The 22,047-nt window shown below is 30.2% G+C and overlaps 1 protein-coding gene across 2 annotated transcripts in view; it reads right to left on the bottom strand.

The window, feature by feature from the left end:
- Window positions 1-22,047, bottom strand: part of MED23 (mediator complex subunit 23) — a 73,908-nt gene that overhangs the window by 11,265 nt on the left and 40,596 nt on the right. For both annotated transcript variants that reach the window (XM_087169506.1, XM_087169505.1), the window contains exons 17-27: window positions 21,488-21,554; window positions 18,802-18,855; window positions 16,775-16,883; window positions 13,491-13,562; window positions 9,612-9,722; window positions 8,458-8,517; window positions 7,250-7,451; window positions 4,622-4,720; window positions 4,403-4,540; window positions 2,278-2,437; window positions 268-340 (exon numbers count right to left, since the gene is read on the bottom strand). In XM_087169506.1, coding sequence (XP_087025632.1) covers window positions 268-340; window positions 2,278-2,437; window positions 4,403-4,540; window positions 4,622-4,720; window positions 7,250-7,451; window positions 8,458-8,517; window positions 9,612-9,722; window positions 13,491-13,562; window positions 16,775-16,883; window positions 18,802-18,855; window positions 21,488-21,554 — 1,145 coding nt within the window. The remainder of the gene's footprint in view (window positions 1-267; window positions 341-2,277; window positions 2,438-4,402; window positions 4,541-4,621; window positions 4,721-7,249; window positions 7,452-8,457; window positions 8,518-9,611; window positions 9,723-13,490; window positions 13,563-16,774; window positions 16,884-18,801; window positions 18,856-21,487; window positions 21,555-22,047) is intronic.

Here is a 22,047-nt window from a genome sequence, read left to right as displayed (position 1 = left end):
AGTTATTTACCATCTCAAATAGTTGGATTTAATTATAACTAAATAATTAGCGCTCTTAGCTAAGGAATAAAATGTTTTTGAGTTTTGAGAGATTCTGAATAAATTTAAAAAAAAAAAATTTACTGTAATTGTTCATTCTTCAGTTGATTCAATCCACAAAATCAACCATTTTACAATTTATTTTGATTTGTCTAAATAAGAAATAAAATTTTCTTTTAATTAATACTAAGAATACAGCTCGTTTGAAAAAAGAAAAAAAAAACTTACGGGCAAGGCAGTCAATACAAGTCCAACAGCATTCATCCAGGCAAGGATATTAGAATGAATTGCGACGGTGCGCCTAGAATAAAATATTACACATAGTTTATTTCCATAGGTTCTCAGGTCACATAAAAAACATGTGGCGTAACTACCACTACAATTATTAAACTTCACTTCACTAGTATATAAGACATGCTAACTCGATTCAATCTTGAGTTACCTTTTGACAGATGAAGGTTGGAATGGTCGAAAGATCCTACCCCCACATTGGTGACCAGCGGACGCGATACGAACTGGCCTACATAGAAAGTAAATGCCCACTTTGACTAAAGGTTCACATTAAAGTGGGCAAGAGATAGCGGGTTCGATCCCCGCAGGCCGAAAACTCCCAGTGTAGTAAATGGTGACTGCTGCACGTTAAATCTGTCGAGTCACAAAGTCCTCCATGTTCCCATAACAAATCATACCTCTAGGGGTAATGATCCAGGAGTTTCTTTGTCTTCTGGATTGGTTCAAAATTACAAGGCTACGGAGTTGAACATTAGTAGTCATAAAGCCAAAATTGGGTCAGCTGTTCAAGGACAGTTATAGAAAAAAATAAAATGATTCACATTGAACAGTTGAGTTGCTATTTGTGATTGGGTCAATGTCCTCCTTGAGCTGTTGCTTCTCAGTCTCAATTACACACAACGGAATCCTGTACACACTCGACTGCTAATAGCAACAGAGGAGAGACCACCAACACCACCGTGAACTTAATACAGCTCTCAAAATCCAGTGAACTTAAAACAGCTCTCCCGGTCTGCACGAATGGCAGCTAGTGGTATCCATTCATCAAATTCTATCCCTGATAAAATTGTTGAGGAGGATTCACTAATATATAAGACATGATAACTCGATTCCATCTTCAGGATACCTTTTGATAGAAGAAGGTTGGCATAATCACCCACTCTTCTACCCACAGACATATTTAAGTGAACATTTACTGACACACTACATTTTACTTGCAACAATAATCATGTGAAATCTCAAAAAAAAAATATAATATATAATTTTATATATATAAATAAATATTATTTTAAATATATATATAATTTTTCTAGGAAATTTAATTAGACACGTTTGAATTTTATACTAGCAAAGAAATTTTTTTAATGAAAAATTTGCAAGATTCCTATTTATTTTACTTATGAAAATATTAAAAAACGAATGCAAGTTACCACAAACTTGACATTAAAAATAATAAAATTTGTTCCTTAACATGACTCAACATGCAACAAACATAATGTGAAATGAAATGTCAGATCAACTTAACTCCTCTTTCAGTAAAAATTCATGTTTAACTTTTAAGGTTGTTTCGAAGGCTTAGTTTGAAAAAATTATGAGCTTTCGTGGTTTAATTTTTAATCTTTAGAAACTTACTCCAATGCTACAAAACTTCGGCTCATAAAAATTTTTAAAAGCAGAAAAATGAGGCATTAATTTTGATAAAATGTCACCAAATTTGGGGATTTTTTAGAAAGTTTAATAACTTTTAACGATGGATTAATGTGCTACTCAACTTCTCAACCACTGCTCTTGATGAAAGAAATGTATTTTCTCAAACATATCATTTGGAATTTTGACTTTAGAAACTTACTCCAATGCTACAAAACTTCGGCTCATAAAAATTTTTAAAAGCAGAAAAATGAGGCATTAATTTTGATAAAATGTCACCAAATTTGGGGATTTTTTAGAAAGTTTAATAACTTTTAACGATGGATTAATGTGCTACTCAACTTCTCAACCACTGCTCTTGATGAAAGAAATGTATTTTCTCAAACATATCATTTGGAATTTTGACTTCTCGGCAAATAAAAATTAAATTTTTAAAGACACAGAATTGTCGATAAAATGTAAATGCTTCATTCACAATTATCATTACACATAAATTAAACAATTATTACATCTGAAGTAACATTTAGACATTTCATTTGTGATTTATAATCCAATAGAAATTTCAGAAATGAGTCTCACCCTCTCAATACGATATCCAGCACTGCATTTCCGACACTAGTGGTTGCCGTGGGGAGAGCCATCAATTCGATGCACGTCACATGCAGGGCGTGGGCCCCTTGGTTGGGAAACTCATTGAAACGCCAGTCCGTATGAGGAAAAGGCGACTTACCACCAAGTGCTTTAGCATTGGTTAAGGTGATATGACTGCTTTATCAATAAAACTATCCTTTATCTTATAAAAGCTAATATACTTTAAAAAGATTGAAATGATCAATAAACTATACAAAAGAGACTGATTTTTTAGATGTAACTATAAGATATACAATGGAAAGTATCATATTCAGAATTGACACGACTCAGGCAGCCCGTAAAATAGATCTTTCAGATAAACATCAAAGCATGTTCATTCAATAAGAAAAGAAAAAAAAATTAACGATAATTAACGTCAATTTCATTTAACAACACACACAATCACAATTTTGGCAGCTATTGTTGCAGATTTTCACATGGCTTTTTAAAATCTCCGTATTTTAATAAGTCATTATAACATGTCGCAAATTCCGAATGAAAAATTTCCTTATTTCTCCACCCACTCGATAAGAAGATGCCACAGTGAATCCGTATGTTTTTTGCAACCCTTTCTTTCAGATTTTCGCTTGGTTCTTAAAATCTCAATGTTTTAATACCATATCATTTCCTTTGCGTTTTTGAAGAATCACTTTATTCAAATATTAGTATATCACCCGCAATCACATGAGATTTTACAATCACATTCTTGTTATTTTAAAATTTTTTTAAATGATTATTTAATGCTACATAATCAAACACAGGAAGTTTAGAATAATTTTTCGACGGACTGGATTATTGATGGTTCACCCATAAAACCATGTAGTTTAATCAATAACATTTTCATTAATGTCATGGATTCACAAGATTTTTTAATACTATTGTTTTGCACTGAAATGTTTTGAATTACGCATTTGAAGAAATCACTTTTCAAAAATTGGATTTCTGACTGGATTCATTACCTGAGTGATCGCATTTTCAACAGCTTAGAAATTTGACATACTTTTTAATATTTAAATTTCTTTTTTGATATACTAATACTATTATGATCAGCGTTTTTAAACAATCACTTTATGGCGGTTAATCTAGTTGTGACAATTTCCTCTCAAATTTTAAACATTATATAGAATAACAAAATGCAAAATAATTTTCAAAGACTTTACATGATCATGATAAAATAATTAGTTTCTGACAAAGAACTTTTTTCTTGTTTATATTAGCCACCACAAAAATATCCAAAGATTTTGCGGTTCGATTTCAGAGGGTGGAAAATGAAGCCTGAAATGGAGAGTGCAAAATGCAGCAAAGTTGCGCATGATAGAAGAAAAATCTCATCGAACCCAGCTGAGTAGATGCACATGCGGATCCCCAAGTATTTCATTAATCATGTAAAATTATTGGCTCTTGCATATGCTACAGAACGACGGTACGCCGAAACGAATTGTGTTTGAATGAATTGTGAAAATGTTGAGTAGAACAATGTGAAAAGCAAGCTTTTCCATAATACATGACCAAAATCGACACGGTAAAGAAAAAATATCATTTTCGAAAAAATATTTTTAGAAACACCCAATAAAAAGAGCACTTTCAATGGCTTTTAAAAATCGAAAGTAAGCACCTTTTGAGTACTTTTTAAAAACTCTACCCACCATGTATACACTTTTACTGATTTGAAAGTTACTTTTTTTCTTCTTTTTAATGGAGTTTTTGGAAGAAAAAAAAATCAATTTCTTTTTAAAAATCCTCTTAAATCAAATTTTGAAAGCATCAGACAATATTGTTTTGACCGTCAGATCCATTGTTTCTAATTCTTGCATGAATTCACACATATTTTAGACTTTTAAGTATGCCAGTAAAATTTTCACAATTCTTGGGAATTCCCTCAATATTATGAACATAAGTTAAGAATCTATAATAGTTGCACTTAGTCTATCACTGCACCCTAGAGCCCAAGGTCAAGGAAACTGAGACGGGAACAGTAGGCTGGGCTGTTGCGCCACTGAGTTTAGTTTCATAGTATAAACTATTGATAAGTCAATATGAGTTACAAATGAATATCTCAACAAAGAAAGGATACTATCTACTAAGCGACCAATCAGTTTCACATAGTAATCATGATCGGGAATCCAAGCCAGCTCTTCCGATTCATCTTGTAGGAAGTTTAGATACCCTTCACTCAGGGCCCAACCTTCAGGTCGAATGTCTTTCAGAGAACCTGGGAGGAGGAATATTATTATTATTTTTTTGAAGTCATTAAAATTAAGAATTTCAACTGAAAAAGGATGTTATTTTTTACCTATGATGGCAGACACCAATTTCTTCTTCAAAGACGGACGATCTGTCAACTTTCCTTCGTAGTAATGCAAAGTATTATACAAGTAGGTCAGGGGACGATCTGAAACACATGTAGGAAACTCAAAATCAGCAAGAGCAGAGTATCAATTAATGAAAAAAGGTAAGGAGATTAAAATGTACAGTTTGTCATACTTTCAGGGTTCTTGCTCAATTATTTAAAAAAAAATTAGGACTTTTTTAGCACTTTTTTAGGACTAAGAAAAAAAAATTAGCACTTGATGTAAAGTAAAAATAACATACTTAATCTATACATGATATTAAAAAAATACAAATAAAGTGTTTCACGATTCATGAAATAAAAATTACATAATTAATCTATACATGATGCAAATTGCAGCTTAATTTTGTCACAATCTTTTTCCTCAATTTTCTATTTTTGACTTAAGTAATTTAATATGTTTCTCATTTTTAGAACACACTTGCTTTTGTTTTCTGACATTAATTTTGGATTGATGCAAGCAACATTTCTAACAGAATAGTTTATTGGACATTTCTCTAGTAAAGTTTCTAACATTTTGGTGATAAACTTTCTGCAATCTTTCTTTATATTAATATGATCCCGGTCAGAAATAACTTTTGAGGCCAACTGCTTTAAAATTTGGTCACCTTTAAAACCTACACTGATTTTTGTCAGATAGACATAATTCTTTTCATCACAAAAATTAAAATGGCACAGTTTCTCCAGAGAATTTAAGTTTTCTGTAGATTCTGGCTTCAGAATGTTATATAATTGCACACTATGTAATACCAAATCCTGGATATCTGCAGCAAAAAATGGTAAAAGTGGCTGATCTGCTTGATACAGTTTCAAAAAAGGTGAAACTAGCTCCGACACATTTAAGAAAAAGTTCAGCTTAACAAGAATTAATTTGTCTTTTATTGCTTCTTGTAAAGTTAAAAAGGATTTACATTTCACTGTTCTAAACTTGCCAACATTTTTCACATAAGAATTCAGATCATTCCAAAGCAATATTGCTCTTTCAGCTGCAGGTGCATTTTCCAGCCAACGGTAGTTACAAAATTTTAGTGGTAATTTGTTCTCAGTTGATTGATTAATAAAATCTTCTTTTCTTGTGGGTGAATCTTTAAAAAGATAGAAGATTGAGCTCAGGATGGAACCAATGAGCTATTCTGTTTCAGATTCACCTTTGTAGAATGCGTTATTTAAAATATGAAGCCCACAACTTCCTATTGCGTTGCATTGAACACCATGTTCTTTTAACAAATCTTCTTGAATATTATTATAAAACTTCCAATTGACAGCAGGACCGTTCATAGAAATCTGCAATAATTTCTTAAGGTCTACATTTTTGACTGATGCATAAAAACAGGGTAAAAGGTCATCTGCTACAGAATGGCCCAGAAAAGCTGATGTTAAGTATCGCGTCTCTACAATGTTCTTTACTGGGTTCCAAAAGTGGATATGTATATCCAACTGCTTCTGCTGTGTCGCTTTGTTCAAAGACTCATCAAAAAGCAATGTATAAAACTTGGCATTATCAATGCACTTCAGAAGTAGCATGCTAAAATGAGGTGCAAGTCCAAAATGACAGAGATATGCACACTTAGATTCACTGCAGGTGAAATGACGTGCTATTGAACTGTCTGGAAACATTGTACTAAATAATTTTCCAGTGTCTTTGGAAGAATTGTAGGAGTATTAGCTTTCTACAACTTTTAAAGCCCATAAAATCTCAGAAGAAAGAACTTCTTTCCCCAAAGCCCAAGAATCTTTTAAAAAGATGGAGGCAGCAGGAGAGCTGAAGGCAACAGAATTTAAGGATTTAGGGAAACCGATCACTCAAAAAAATTTTCAAAACGCCAAAATAAAAAATATTTAGCACTTTTTTAGCACTCAGAAGAAATTTTAGCACTTTTTAGGCCCTAAAAAAGTTGGGGGGAAATTTTAGCACTTTTTTAGGACATTTTAGGACAGCAAGAACCCTGACTTTGTTTCAGAAACTATATAACTTCTTTTTACAAAGTTTTAAAATAACTTACAAAGTTCATTGAAAAGAAATAGAAAAACTATGAGATAATGCTCGCAAAATACCTATCATTTGGAGTAACAATATCATTTTGGTGCAGTCTAAGATTTTATTTTATAACCATCGTCGAACAGTCTACCCAATTTACGGCTTTTGGCTACTGATTTTCCACTCCGTAACCTTGCAATTTTGTACCCAATCCAGAAGACAAAAGAGCTCCTGGAACAAGTATTGGGAGAAATTTTGCCCTCATGGAGGACTTTATGATGGAACTAATCCGGATTTGCGTTACATGGATATGAAAAATGGGAAAAAATAGAGCCGCGGTGGCTCAGTTAGTTTTATTAAAAAGATTTTTTTAATTACATGGAAAAAAAACCTAAGGGCTTTTAAAACACGAAAATAAGCACCTATAAGCACTTTTTAAAAATGCTAAGAATCATAGATTGTGATGGAAATTCTAAAGAAAAATTCATTTACTAACCATTACTAACCATAACCATGACTATGAAATCGTAATAATTACGGATAAATCGTTATCACTAAATATATTCAAAATTAAAAGATGCTTAGGATCTTACCATGAAATTTGTAGAGACATCCATATTGGTCTAGCAGACCCTCTACAGACATGGGAACTGCTGGTAATTCTAAAAACCTGTGAATGACAATATCCATGACAGGAAGGAATCTGAGGCAGACATTTCCAAAGTATACAGGTAAATAGGTGTGCTCGCTTCTTGGGTCGTGTAATCCTTCAAAATAAAACTTTTCCTGGTATATCTGAAGAGAAGAAAAGCATTAGGACATGTAGGGCCAGCAGGCGAATAATCCGGAAAATAGTGAGGAAAATGGGAGAATTTTTCTTTTTTAAAAAAAAATAATAAGAGTGCTGAAAAATAAAATAAAAAAAATCACTCTAAAGTAATTTAATAAATTTTCATGAATATTAATTCAAATCAAAAAATATCTATGTCCCCACATAAACAATATAAATTTTGAAAACAGTAATTAAAAATAAAATTGCTGAAAAGACCAAAACTTCTTTAAGTAAGACAGATATTTTACTTTCATTGAGGCTATAACAATATAATTACGATACATAAGTAATTTGTATAAACAATATATTTCGATAAAATTGAGCTAAGAAAATGTATCAAAATATTATTTTTGCCAAATTTGCATTTTATAAATAAATAGATTGATCGTTCTCTGGTTCAGGTCAGAATTACAATCTGTGGAAGAATGAATGGGTCCGCCCTATAATTGGGTGTGGCAGAAGTTTAATTTTTAGTCATAGATGGCACCACTGGAAAACAAGAACACTCACACTTGTTGCTGTAATGGCCTAAGACAACAACAACATTTAAAGATCATTCATTTAAATTTTATTTTATCACAAGAAATGAACTCCCATAAAGTATGATTATCCTGAATCCAATTTTGCAGACAAAATGGAATCGAGAGTGAGAAAGAATAAGTACCTTTTTTATACTTATTAGATAATCTAAACACTCCTGTACGACAATAAGGTGAAGTATATTTTGCACAAAATAAAACAGCGTTAGCAAAAAGAAAAAATACACCTGATTTTTAAAATTGAATATGTCATGAGAAAAAAAAATGCAACTCAAAATAAGGTCATTTAAGGGGGAGGGATAATCCAATAAGTCTTCTTTCAAAAGCTTTATAACAAAAGATAATTTTATAAAAGTATGAGGTTGATAGAATAAGGAGAGATATCACATTCAAATGTCATTTTATTTTAAGATATAATATTTAAATATACCCTATGGAACAATAAGTGCTTTTCGTGCCAATCTGATTGCTTCCAATGTTCAGGAGAGTTCTGGAAAAAAAAAAGAACACTTTTATAAATAGTAGTTGGAATACGTCATTTAAATGACTCAGATTATACATATATATAGCACTTGGTAATGAAAAACATAGCATCTTCTATATTCATAAAGGGATGCCTTCTTCAGTATAAAAGCTTTAACAGGATACATAGAAAAATCTCTCAACAATCACCTTTAAAGTACTTTTCAAGCACTAAAAATATATTTTTAAGCACTATATACACTATTAACAAAATGCAAAATAATTTTCAAAGACTTTACATGATCATGATAAAATAACTAGTTCTGACAAATAACTCTTTTCTCGATTATATTAGCCACCCTGAAAAGATCGAGAGATTTTTTGGTTCGGTATCAGAGGATGGAAAATGAAGTCTGAAATGGAGATTATCTTGCAAAATGCAGCAGAGTTGCACGTGAGAGTACAAGAATCTCACCAAACCAATCTCAGTAGACGCAGATGCGTACTCGTAAATATTTACTCAAACATGTAAAATGGCTACAGGGATAGTTTCTTCAGTGTCTACTGTTTATAAAACCTTAAGATGAGAAAAAACTGATATTTATAATTTAAAAAAACTGCCAAATTCTGTTTTTAATAAACATGAAACAATTTTTTTTAAATGTAGTAGTAGTAGTATTACTTTATTAAAGTCACACTAGACCAACCAAATGAGCTATAGGTGATGGTCTGGGAAACATCCCTGAGGATGATCTTAAGACTCCATCGCAACTTTAATTCTCATTACAAAGGATGGCGCCCCCACTTTAGTAGCTCAAGAAACTGCATGTGAAAGTGCATTATGGTAAAATGGTTTAACAGGGGCCAACGCTTCACACCCTCGGCCCACTTTGATCAGACTTTCCCCTTCGGTAGCCCGACAACCTGCATGCGAAGTTGAGCACTTTACGGTAGAACAGTTTAACGAGGACCCATACCGCACACTCTTGGTCCCTACACAGACTTATCACAGTGGTCACCCATCCGCACACTGACTGCAGCCAGTGATGCTTGACTTCAGTGATTTGTCGGGAACCGTGTCTTTACGATCGGGACAAAATAGAAGATAGAGTGAAAGCTTACATCTTTGACAAAATCGTAAACCCTGTTTTTGAAATCAGTGGGTCGAAGCAACAGCAGGTGAATGATGAAGAAGCATACTTGAGCTTCATTCCCTTCAAAGCTTCGGAGGGCCTGAAATAGAAAAAGGAACATTTGAATACCAAAGAGGATAGCAAACCATCAATATAATTCTTTCTGTGACTTATCTGCAAAATAAAACAAGCTAAGACTTTAGGTGCTTGTTCAGCTGTTCTGATGTAATATGATAATTGATAGTAGAGAATTAAATATTAAGCATATTTTGGTGACTTGCTTTTTTGCCTATTTAGAAAAAAATTGCATATCACTAATACTCTATGTGCGGAACTGGACTAGCATCGGAAAAGTTCTGGGTTCAAATCCTGGGCAAGGCATAAATGGGGTGCTTAGCCAGATTTTTCAGCAAAAAATAAGCACATTTAAAGATCTTTTTAATCACTCAAAAAATATTTCTAATCACTTTTTTAAAAAAATCATAATTAAGATCTGTGCACTAATAATAAAAAAAAATTATATCGTTAAAAGTTCCTAATTTATAAAGATAAAATCAATAAAATTCAAAAACATTTTCAAAAATTTTACATAATCATGATAAAAATAACTAGTTTCTGATAAATAGAGGAAAGAAAATTGTGAAAATCTCGCATTTTTTGTAATTCAGAATGACAATCGACAAAAAAAAAGAATCTCTTTTGAAAGGTCGAAAATTAAAAATAAACACCTTTTTAAAAGCACAACGCACCCTGATGGATGGGTCTATCATTTCTTGTACTATCTGTCCTTACTGTGGGGGCAATGTTGGCCCACCTATTAGGGTGCCCCGGAAAGAGTGGCCAACAAATCTGCCCTGAAAATGCCTAAATTGACGAAATGTTGGAAATTAAAAAAAAAAAAAAAACTAATACCCTAGGCTTCTGAAAAACTTTTTAATGCATTTGGGGGGACAGTAGTTATCGACTGTGTCATCCTTCATCTATGAACATAGAATCCCCAACATAGAATCAAATTAACATGTCTTATATACTAGTGAATTAGAATTGTATTTTTGTAGTGGTAGATGTTACCTACAGTACCTCCCCACCAGGATTATATCTGCGATAGAATTGAATGAAGGTATAGCACTAGTTGATTCATTGCTGCTTTGTGAGAAGCCTGGAGAGCTGTATTAAGATCACTGTACTTTTAAATGCTGAACGTGAGAGCTGTATTAAGTTCACGGCCGTGGTCTCTCCTGTGTTGACATAAGCAGTCGAGTGTATACAGGTCGACGTTGTGTGTGATCGAGACTGAGTAGCAACAGAGCGAGGAGGTTGATTATGTCGCAGTCCATCAATGGGAACCATCCATTGAAGTAGCCGTGCTCAGATCTACGTCGGAGTTTCTGTCAAGGCCACCGTTGTCGAGATAGTAGTTATCGAAAATATCAACCTTCATCCATGAAAAGGGACCCCAACATAGAATCGAGTTATGTCTTATATACGAGTGAATTGGAATTGTATTTTTTTAGTGGTAGATGTACTACACATTCTTCAATCAGCAAACTTAATTCAAAGCAAATTTTATCAAGTTGTGTTGCAGAGAAAAATGTATCATTGTCAATTTAGATAAAATTTAGCAAATTCTCATTTCTTTCTTTAAATCAACTTTTGCAGTTTTCTTCCTCTTTTTTTTGGCAGGACTGTGGGGGCATTTAGTTATGAAGTCTCAGTTATTGTTCTCATTTAAGTTCAACAGAATGAACTTATCTGTCAGAGATGTATAGGGATAAAACATGAAGGGTTTGTAAAAAATTTTATGAATTAGAATTTGATAAATGGATAAACAATGAAGCCTTCTTCCTATTTTATTTTGAACAGTGGTAAAGTAAGGAGATGCATAACATTGATAACTACAAGAAAGAATTATAAGTGAAAAAGTAAAAATTAACTTTTCACAAAACTATTTTTGAAAAGTTTCCAATACCTTGAAAATAATATCATGGTGGTTCTTTTGTGATCATGAATTGTATTTTTGAATTTGAAACATTAATTTAAGTCAAAAATTTAAAAAAAGTTTTGATTACAACATGTGATGATTATTAAATACATGGCTGCTAACATGGATAGGAAAAAAATCCAGTAGATTTTGCAAAATAATATAAATTCCGTGATAATTGTTGCATAATGTACTAAATATATTACACATAGGGAATTTCAGGGATTTTTATAGTCATCAAAATAGAAAAACTGCAATATTTTCCAGTTATGATGGACATTAAATAAACTTGAAATGCTATGTATTATGTACACTCATAGTTTTTAATAGTAATAGGCATTTAATTCATCAAAATTAGTTGAAAGACTTTTCAATTAATTTAAAAAGGAAGTTCTGAACAGTTTAGAACAAAAAAAAAGTTTTAAACTGATTTCTATAAATGATGCTTGCCTCATTATGCGTCAGTAATATATATTTAAATATTCAAGAAAGCAAATCAGTGCAAAAATTCTATTTCAATAGGGATTTTTTTAAGAAACTTACTCAATTTTAGGGAATTTTCTAAAATTGTACTTAAACTAGGAAATTTTTCATTAAACCAATAGTCTACCGAAAAACCCAGTAGAGTTGGGAACTATGTAAATATTAGCATGAAATAGTTTAGAGAGTTAAAAATAGGACACATTTTAATAAAAGAGCTAATGTAAGGCAATACTGACAGATTAAAAGTAGAATATCTTCTCAGTCACAAAAACTATATGTTGTGAGAGTGCCTTATATTTTACAACCAAGTTTATTTTATTTTGTTTTTTAAATGGGCTATAAAATACAGAATAATAGTTTTTCAAAATTATTTCTCCCTATATTGATAAACAGAGTCGCGATGACTCAGGGGATAGAATGTTCGCCTTCCAATGAGGTGAATCGGGTTTGAATCCCCAGGGATGGCTCGTAACGACCACAGTGCTGACGTGAAATGCCCTCAGAGGTAGACAGATCATGGGTTAGAGTCCCTTTGCCGTTAGGCTAACCGTGGGAGGTTCTCGAGGTCTTCCTCTTCATATAATGTGAATTGGGGTTAGTTGCATTAAAAAGTCCTCCAAAAAAAGCAAATTTCTCCCAATACTTGATCTAGAAGTTCCCTTGTCTTCTGGACTGGGTTCAAAATTACAAGACTACTGAGTTGAACATTACTAGCCGTAAACCCTGAAATTGGGTCGGCTGTTCAAGGATGGTTATAAAATAAAATATATTGATATACAAATTTTGTCCATTGGTTCAAAATAATATATCTGTTGCTCCATTTACCAACCCAATTGGTTTGTCTATATAGTGCTAAACAGAGATGCAAAAACAGGAGTCAATGATATCATGAAAAAGTACAGACAAGTGCTACATAGTGCACAATTTTTGGAAAATTATGCATACTTGTAAAATATTAACAGACATATGATTGAGGAAGAACAAATTATATGAATTTTTTTTAATAATGCAGAGTTTTTTAAGTAATTATTTTTTTTTCTTTTTGTGCATAGAAGATACGATAAATAAAAGACTATCATTTTCATGCACAAAAGTAAGAATTATAAAATTTAAAGACAGAATCTAATGAATTTTTCTTCTCATTATCTAATGAAGCTTTTCTAATGAATTATTAATATCTAATGACTTTTTTTCTCATCAACACATAATATATGCAATAATAAATAACAATGTGATATTTGGTTTTTGCCCAGCATATGTTTAAATTTATCTGTGTGTTCAGCAAAAAAGAAAGAAAGAAAAAAAAACATAGAATGGGGGCTTCAAACATAGAAAACAAGCTTCAAAGCCAGACAGCTGATAGTTTGCTTAGGAGAGTTACAGGAAAAAAATTAAAATAATTACCAAGCACAAAATCAGCCTGTCTAACTGAATAACATGGCATTTCCAAATTAGATCATTCAAGGCATCAATGTACTAAAAAAAAATTAAAAATGAATCAGATACTTTTCACACCACAAGCAATTAACAAACCATTACAATATTTGTACAGATCACAGTTTAATAAGTCCATTTTAATTTATTATAAATAAACTAGTACAGTTAACAAATTTAAGGAGTAATCAAGATATATTAGTATTTGAGCTTTAATACCATGGATGAATCATAATCATGATTTTGTAAACATCAATAAATTAGAACATTGAAATGGGGAACAACTTACTATTAGAACAATTAAGGGGTATTAATCTTAGAGATTCAATAAATGTTTAAGACAGTTTTATTTGTTTCCATTGAATTTGGAAAAAAAAAATTCTTATAGAGGTGTTTTATTGAACTTGATTTCACATTTTAATTATCCTAAATTTTACACACATTTTAACACTATAAATAAAGAAACAAGTAATTAACTTTTTATTTTTTTGAATTTAAATTAATTTAACACTATAGCTGTCAAGTTAAATATGCGTATGAAAAATGTCTCGCCAAAGAACATTTTTTATTAAATATTGAGAAAATAATTAAAATTTTAATTGTGATTCAAAAATTTCTAATAAGCAAATCATTACATATTATTTAAATGATTAAGATTAAATTTACTGTAAAATTAAACACACCATAATATTTCTAATAAATAAAAAACTTTCAATATTAAAATATTTTTACTATCGCTTGAAATATTTATGTGATCAGTTACAATTTCTAAAAAACAGGGATGAGATTAGCCAAAACGCAAAAAAGCTGAATTTCCACGATAGTAAATTTTACCCAAGCGCAACCCTTTAATAATAAATTCCAGACAGTTTAAGGTAATAAATAATGTGTTGACATACAATTGTGTACTAATCTATTATTATAAAAACGATTACATTGATACTTAACATTTAGTGAAAAAAAAATTACCAATTGAATTCCTTTTGGGAGAAGTCTGAATAAAATAAGATTTAGAAAGTGGAATTTGCATATAACAGGGATAAGATTAGCCAAAACGCAAAAAAGCTGAATTTCCACGATAGTAAATTTTACCCAAGCGCAACCCTTTAATAATAAATTCCAGACAGTTTAAGGTAATAAATAATGTGTTGACATACAATTGTGTACTAATCTATTATTATAAAAACGATTACATTGATACTTAACATTTAGTGAAAAAAAAAATTACCAATTGAAGAAATAAAGCTGGAAATTATATTTTTCGTCAGTTCACATAAGAGACAATTACTACTTGAGAAACTACCTGGCTTAGCAAATTAAAACTACTAAGAATATACATTAATATTTCATTTCTTTTAATAAATACTGTTATGTGATTTATAGCAAATATATCAGTAATATTACTTTTTAAATTATATTGGAAAAAAAAAACTTTAACAATGGACCGAATCATTATGTTCATATTATAGTCTAATCTAACTACAGCCCTCTGAAACATATCAATAACAGTAAAGTAGAAATATATAGTAATTCTTTAACATACAAAAATTGCTATTTTAGTTTGAAAAATTACATGACAATCAGCAACTGTTTAGATAATTGTTTTTTATTTGATAAGAATTTTGCATTTTATAGCATAAATAACAGCAATTATAAATAAAATTTTGATGATGAGTTAATTAACTCTTTTTCCCCCAAAAATTTTTTTTTAATTAAATCCCTTTTTAAGCGATTGCTTTTGTTTGCTATATCTTTAATGTTTGCTATATTTAGTCGTTAGTCCATCTTCAAACATCTTGTGACAAATCCTTTTTTTTCTTTGCAAGCACAGAATGTAAGTTTTGAATATATTCCCTTCCAGTTTCTCTGATGTTGTAACACTTACATATACTAATAATCGTCGTTAGAAAAACAGTCACCTTTATAGTAACTATTTAAAAAAAAATTTACTTCTGACAAGAATCGCGATAGTTGATCTTAAAATTGCGTGAATATGAATAACAATTATGGATTTTGAAATCACATGAATATGAAACTAGATATACGATTTTGAAAATGAAAAAATACAAACTGGGATATAGAATTTTTTAAACGCGTAAATACAAATCACGATTCATAATTTTTAGATAGGGTAAATACGAATCATGATGCGTAATTTTTAGATTGCATAAATAAGAATTATGATGCATAACTTTTAGAATGCGTGAATGCGAATCCCAATGCCTTATTTTAAAATCACGTATAAATACGAAAATCAATGTTTGATATTATAAACCGCATGAGCAAATCAGCACATTGAATTTTAAACTTGCGTGAATACGAATCGCTACATAGATTTTTAAAAAGACGTAAATACGAATCACAATATCGGATTTTTAAATCTCGTAAATAAGAATCGCAAAGTACAATATTCAAAACGCGTGAATAAGAATCGCAACACGAAAATATGAAAAGCTATGTTTGATATTAAATCGTGTGAATAAGAATCAAGATATTAGCAGATTCCAGGCTTGGGACCTCTAAAAGGCTTGTCAGAAGCAGCGTCGTTTGAACTATGAAAATAGGATCTATCTGGAGGGCGGGTAAAAAATTCAGAAAATCTTATCTGCTGCGTGTAAAAGGGGAGAAAATAGGTAAAATATGTAAAAATGAGAAAGGATTGGTAGCTATGTAGTTTAAATGTTCTGTTTCTCTTTGAAAATCGGTGAATTTTCTAAAAAAGCGGAATACTTATAAAAAAAATTAAATTTTTAGAAAATCTGAATTTTTGATAAAAAGGCTGAAATTTAAGAGATAAATGTGGAAAAAGCGGAAATCCGCTAAAAAGCGGAATAATCTCATCCCTGAAAAAAGCTACAGCATACCTTCAATTGCTATTGAAAATTATTGTAACAAGTAAAGTAACAAGTAATTAACTTTTTATTTTATTGAATTTAAATTAATTTAACACTATTGCTGTCAAGTTAAATATGCATATAAAAAATGTCTTACAAAACATACTCTATTGAATATTAAGAAAATAATTAAAATTTTAATCAGGATTTAAATAATTTCGAATAAATAAATCATTACATATTACTTAAAAGATTAAAATTAAATTTACTGTAAAATTAAATGCACTATATATTTCTAAAATATAAAAAAAAACTTTCAATATGCTACTGCATACCTTCATTAAGCTTTCAATAAAGCTACTGCATACCTTCAATAGCTATTGAAAATTATTGTAAGCAACAATGAAAATAAAGAGCTACCTTATTCACAAGATTTCCACCAACAGAATTTGCAAACTCAAAGACTAAGAAATCGGCAAAAGTTCTCAAATGAGCAGATAGGGCTCTAGCACCTATTCGATCCAGAATTCTGCAAAAAAAAAAAATTCCCCTCATTTCAAATTATAAATGAATAATAACCACTCATAAAATTTATTAGAAATAAGAAATGCATAACAAATCCAATTAGCATGATTTAGGGCTAGGACTGGGCGGTATAAGAAATTTTATATCGTGATGCATCGTCAGTTTTGCATCGCGATATAGTATTTTTGAATTTCATTTACTTGTAAGGCACAGAAAGTAGGATTTCTAAGAAAACTTCATACTCAGATTAAATCAATTTATGAATTTGAAGATATATATGTTTTGCTAAAGAAAGATATTAATGTTATATTTTTTAAAAATGATCACGCAAATACCAAAAGATTTCTTAGCTTAAAAATAAATAATAAAAAAAATAATAAATTAGAAATTTATCAATATAATATTTACCTAACAATATAGAAAGAAAATTTAAAAAATAAGTTCGTTAAAAATTATTTGCAGGCTTAAAACAAAGTGCTAAATAAATTCTTAAAAAAACGCTTTTAAAACAACCCTATTTTTTATCATTATTATTTCACATAAATAATAAAGTTAAATTGAATAATTACCGAATTCTGAACGAAAAAACAAAGTAAGGTTTAATTTCTTGAAAATAAAAACAAAAGAATTATGATATTCGATAATATATTTAACTGACAATATTGAAAGAAAATTAAAAAACACAATTATACTCTTTAATAAAACGAAGTGCTAAATGATTTTAAAAAAAGAAGTCGCAATCGCAAACATTATTAATTTCTTTGAATAAATAAAGTTGATTGACTTATGTCCAAATCCAAAAGAGGAAAAATAAGTTTTGTTATAAAAATGAAAACAACTAAAGATTTATAAATTTAAAATCAGTAATAAAAACCCATTAAATTATTATTTCATCAAAAAAGTTTTTAATAAATTAAAATAAAATAAAAAATAGCCTAACAAATTATATTACTTTGTAATTTAATTCTTTATGGGCACCTTAAATTAGATTTCCGATTGCAATAAATTCAATAATGTAAAAAATTACTTAAACATACAATATCAAAATTAATTTTCACATTTAAAAATTAAAAAAAAGTTTTGTTTTAAAAAAAAATAATTTACCTAATTAATTAAAAAACACTTCTTTATATATTCTTTTCAATAATAGATTACGTTTAGAACAAGGTAATGACGGCGATCACAAAGTCAGTCCCACTGAAAATAATCTACAAAAAACGATATCAAGTTGCGACAAAGAAAAAAACTATGAAGAGCAAAAACGAACATGCGAGATCACGATATATGTTCTCATAACTGATTCTGATTCTACCACTCATCAATCAAGGCCGTTTCAACATAACGAAACGAACGTCATCTTCCACAGAGCGAATTGGCATCGGAACGCAAGAGAAGATCCTTGCGTGTCTTGTATCGCTATATCGTATATCATTCGTCTTCTTTACTCAACTGCTTAAATCGGATTTCTGATGCATCGCTTGGAACAAAAGTCGCTGTATCGGACTGCCGATATAGGCGTTAAATCGATATGTCACGATATATCGATTTATAGCCCAGTCCTATTTAAGACATGAAATTTCAATTCCGAAGATACCATCCAGACTTAAAATTTTTGCTTCCCATACTTTTCATGAAAAATATGAATGATTTTCAAAACAGTTTACAGCAAAAAAAAATTTATAAATTTCTCAAAACTGTATTATTTCATAAGATAATAAAGGAATTTCTTTAAACTAAAATACTTTTATAGTTTCAAAAAAAAAAAAAAAAAAAACTGAATAAATCATAATATTACATTAATGAAAGATTAATTTAATTCAAAAATTATTAACAACAATTAATTTGAAGTAGTCTGTAGCAGTTTCTAATATAAATATTATCAATCATTATTACAGTAAAATATAATACTCTGTAAAACTTACTCATAGGCTATAGTTGTTATTCGATCATTATCCAGAAGCATCTTCCATAACAAGCTATAGAACGGAAAAAATAATTGCTGGGTAAATTATTTCAGTAAAAATTAAGCAATATTTTTTTATGAAAAAAAATGGAAAAACCTAATTACAATATTATTTAGGAAATATTAATAAAATTACTAAGGAAAATTAAACACCACTGGAAATAGTGACAAATAGTGAAGTAGGTCTGCATCTTATGTTTAAAACTCCTATGTATCAACCTTTACCTTTACAGTGTCTTTATTTTAATTTTATCAAAACTATTTTATCCTTTAAGAACGTGAAATCTATGACAGTTTATTTTTTTATCTGCAACACTTTTTATTGTTGACTCAATGAGTACAATTTCATTTTGGAAGGTGTTACGAATTACGGTTATTTATATAAAAATTGATGTTTGAAATATTGCAATAAATATTGACTTTTTGTGATGATGTAGAAATACATCAGTATCTTTTTTTAAATACAAAAAAAATCTTATTCTTTTTACAGAGGCTGAAAAAGCCAAAGAACGTTCACAAACGCAAGCATGAAGCCCGTCCCTCCGAGCCTCTTTCATGCAAATACGAGAACTGGATGTTGATCACTAGTTAGGGATAAAAGGATCCATTGTCAATGTACCCAATAACTTGCACAAGACCATAGACTGTGTTCCACGCAATATAAATGATTCATTCACTATTCATGTAAAATTGAAAAAAAAGCCTAACATTCAAATTATATATCATATATGAACTCGTGAATCCGAAACGGGTGTATGATGCAGCTTATAATCTCCATCAAACACCATTGTATCAATCCGAAAATGTTAACATTGATTTTGATTGGTTGTTCAATGTCTATTCAGTCATCAAAAGATTTTACACAGAATATGTTTGAGTTGCAATTAAATATGTCTGTGAAATTGTGCACCGAGCAGTTCAGGATTAACAGTTAAAGATGTCCAAGATGAAAATACAAATTTTTCTTTTCCAAAAAAAACTATTAGACAACAACCATTTTGCCAATGGGTAACGTGTGATCACCTTGAAGCTATCACAATTTTCTTCATTTCGTAGTGAATCGCATTTATATTATTTTTTATTTGATTTCACAAAATGTTATAAACTTATATGTCTTATTTTTTTGCATTAACTACATTTAAGGTGATTTCAAATACTATTCGTTAGAAATAAAACTTTAAGCAAGCATTTAAAGATTGAAATTGCAAAATTGTTTTTATTATTATTATTAATACTCAAATAGTTAATTTTTAGGAAATGCATTAGACTAATGTTTCAAAACTTTAGAAAAGTCATTTTGCTTATTTATTTATTTAAATGTTCGTATAAATTGGGCATATTATAAAGATATTATTAGTACAAAATATAGTTAGCAGTAGTAGAGAAATAAAACCAAAAATTTTAAAATAAACATAATTGTAATAAAACTTTTACCAACATTTTTTAAAATTCTAATTTATAAAAATATTATTACATTACATTTGTAATCACTAGAGAAAACATTTTCTGAAACTATGGAAATTTCAATAAATTAATAATCACTAACATAAAATATGTGAATATTGATGAACTACACTGTATTGTATTCACAGAAATATTAAGGAGATATAATTATAGACTACGCCAACCTTCAAAAAATATCTTAAGATAGAATCGAGTTAACATGTCGTATTTACTAGAGGTAGTTACGCCACAATACTCCCCTTCCATAATTTTATCTGCATACCTGTCAACATTGGAGGAATAAAATGACAGAGATTTTACTAGCGACATTTTTTAGGCTATGAGTAGAGTTTTGATACATTATGCATAATCATGTAAGTCAAAAAGAGATATTCAAAATTATAGATAATTTAAGCATTTACATTTAGCAAAAAATATGTATATAAATCTTAATTTAATGATTTTTTAAACCATTTTGTATAATTACTAAAGCTTTTTTATAATCATTGTAAAACAGCTGACCTAATTTTGGGTTTAGGGCTACTAGTGTTCAACTCCGTAGCCTTGCAATTTTGAACCCAATCCAGAAGACAAGGGAACTCATGGATTAATCAATTATTGGGAGAAATTTGTCTTTGTGGAGGACTTTTTGATGGAACCAACCCTCATTTGAGTTACACGAAGAGGAAAACCACAAAAATGACACACGTTTAGCCTGACTGCAAGGGGTACTTAAACTATTAACACTTAACATACTGCAGTACTGGCAATAGCATATTCATGTAGAGGAAGAAGAGAAGTATTTTTGCCATCAACGGATATTTTATTGCCAAAAAAAATTTTCTTTAAAAAAATTCTTTAACAAATATGGAGAAATTTTAGTATAAACGGGTAAACAAGAGATAGTCGTAAAATACAGGAGTATTCCTTAAAAAAACAGACTTGGCAGGCATGCTCACATAGGCCTGAAAAACCTCATTCCTATCGCAGTGTGCAGTGTCAATACAAGCACTGAAGACATGCACTGGTGTAGGACTGCCCAACTTTGTGCAGCCCACAGACAGATTTTTTTTGCCACCAAGCCTGCCAGTTTCCTTTACGTAAGAGGGATGATTGTGAGCATATAATCAAGAAAATTAATTCATATTGAAGCCTAATAACTATTTGTGTCATACAAAATAAAAAAAGATGGGAACACTTACCACAAGAACAATGGCGAAGAGCCTTGGAGTGAAAAGTGGGAAATGATGTCATTTTCATTGCTCATTGCTGAAAAATTCAAAGATAAAAAATATTACATTTATAAATCCAGTAATTATACCCCCAAAAATACAAGTACTTATCATTGAAAAGTAGTTTCATTTGTATATAAGTTATGCATGTGTTTTGTTTTAAAAGAAGCACAGCATGTGTTTAGTCGGTCTTTTTCTATTTGAAGTTGGTTGATGACGCATGACTCATGAAATCATTCCTTATCCATAGTACAAAAGTACTTAAGCTCGAGTTGAAGATGGTTAGACTGTATTCTTACCTTTTTTTGTCGTTCTGCTCTGTTCATTAGAGTACAATGTGCCTGTTTTTCTTTAATGGATTCTTTGTTTCTGTTTTAATGAAAGTTAGCATTTATTCAGCTTGACATGTTTGCGGCTGTTTCAGCTGTCAAATTGTAATGAGATTGTTCTGATTACTGGTTCGTAAAAAGTTTTTTTTTCCTTCTGGATAGGCTTTTATAAATGCCACAAGATTCAAGACAAGGTTTTTA

Source organism: Parasteatoda tepidariorum, chromosome 8, assembly GCF_982258835.1.
Source record: "Parasteatoda tepidariorum strain Cologne lab strain chromosome 8, Ptep-v5.0, whole genome shotgun sequence".
NCBI classification, from domain to species: Eukaryota; Metazoa; Arthropoda; class Arachnida; order Araneae; family Theridiidae; genus Parasteatoda; species Parasteatoda tepidariorum.
Note: the sequence above shows the minus strand (reverse complement) of the source record. Positions and strands in the feature narration are given on the sequence as shown.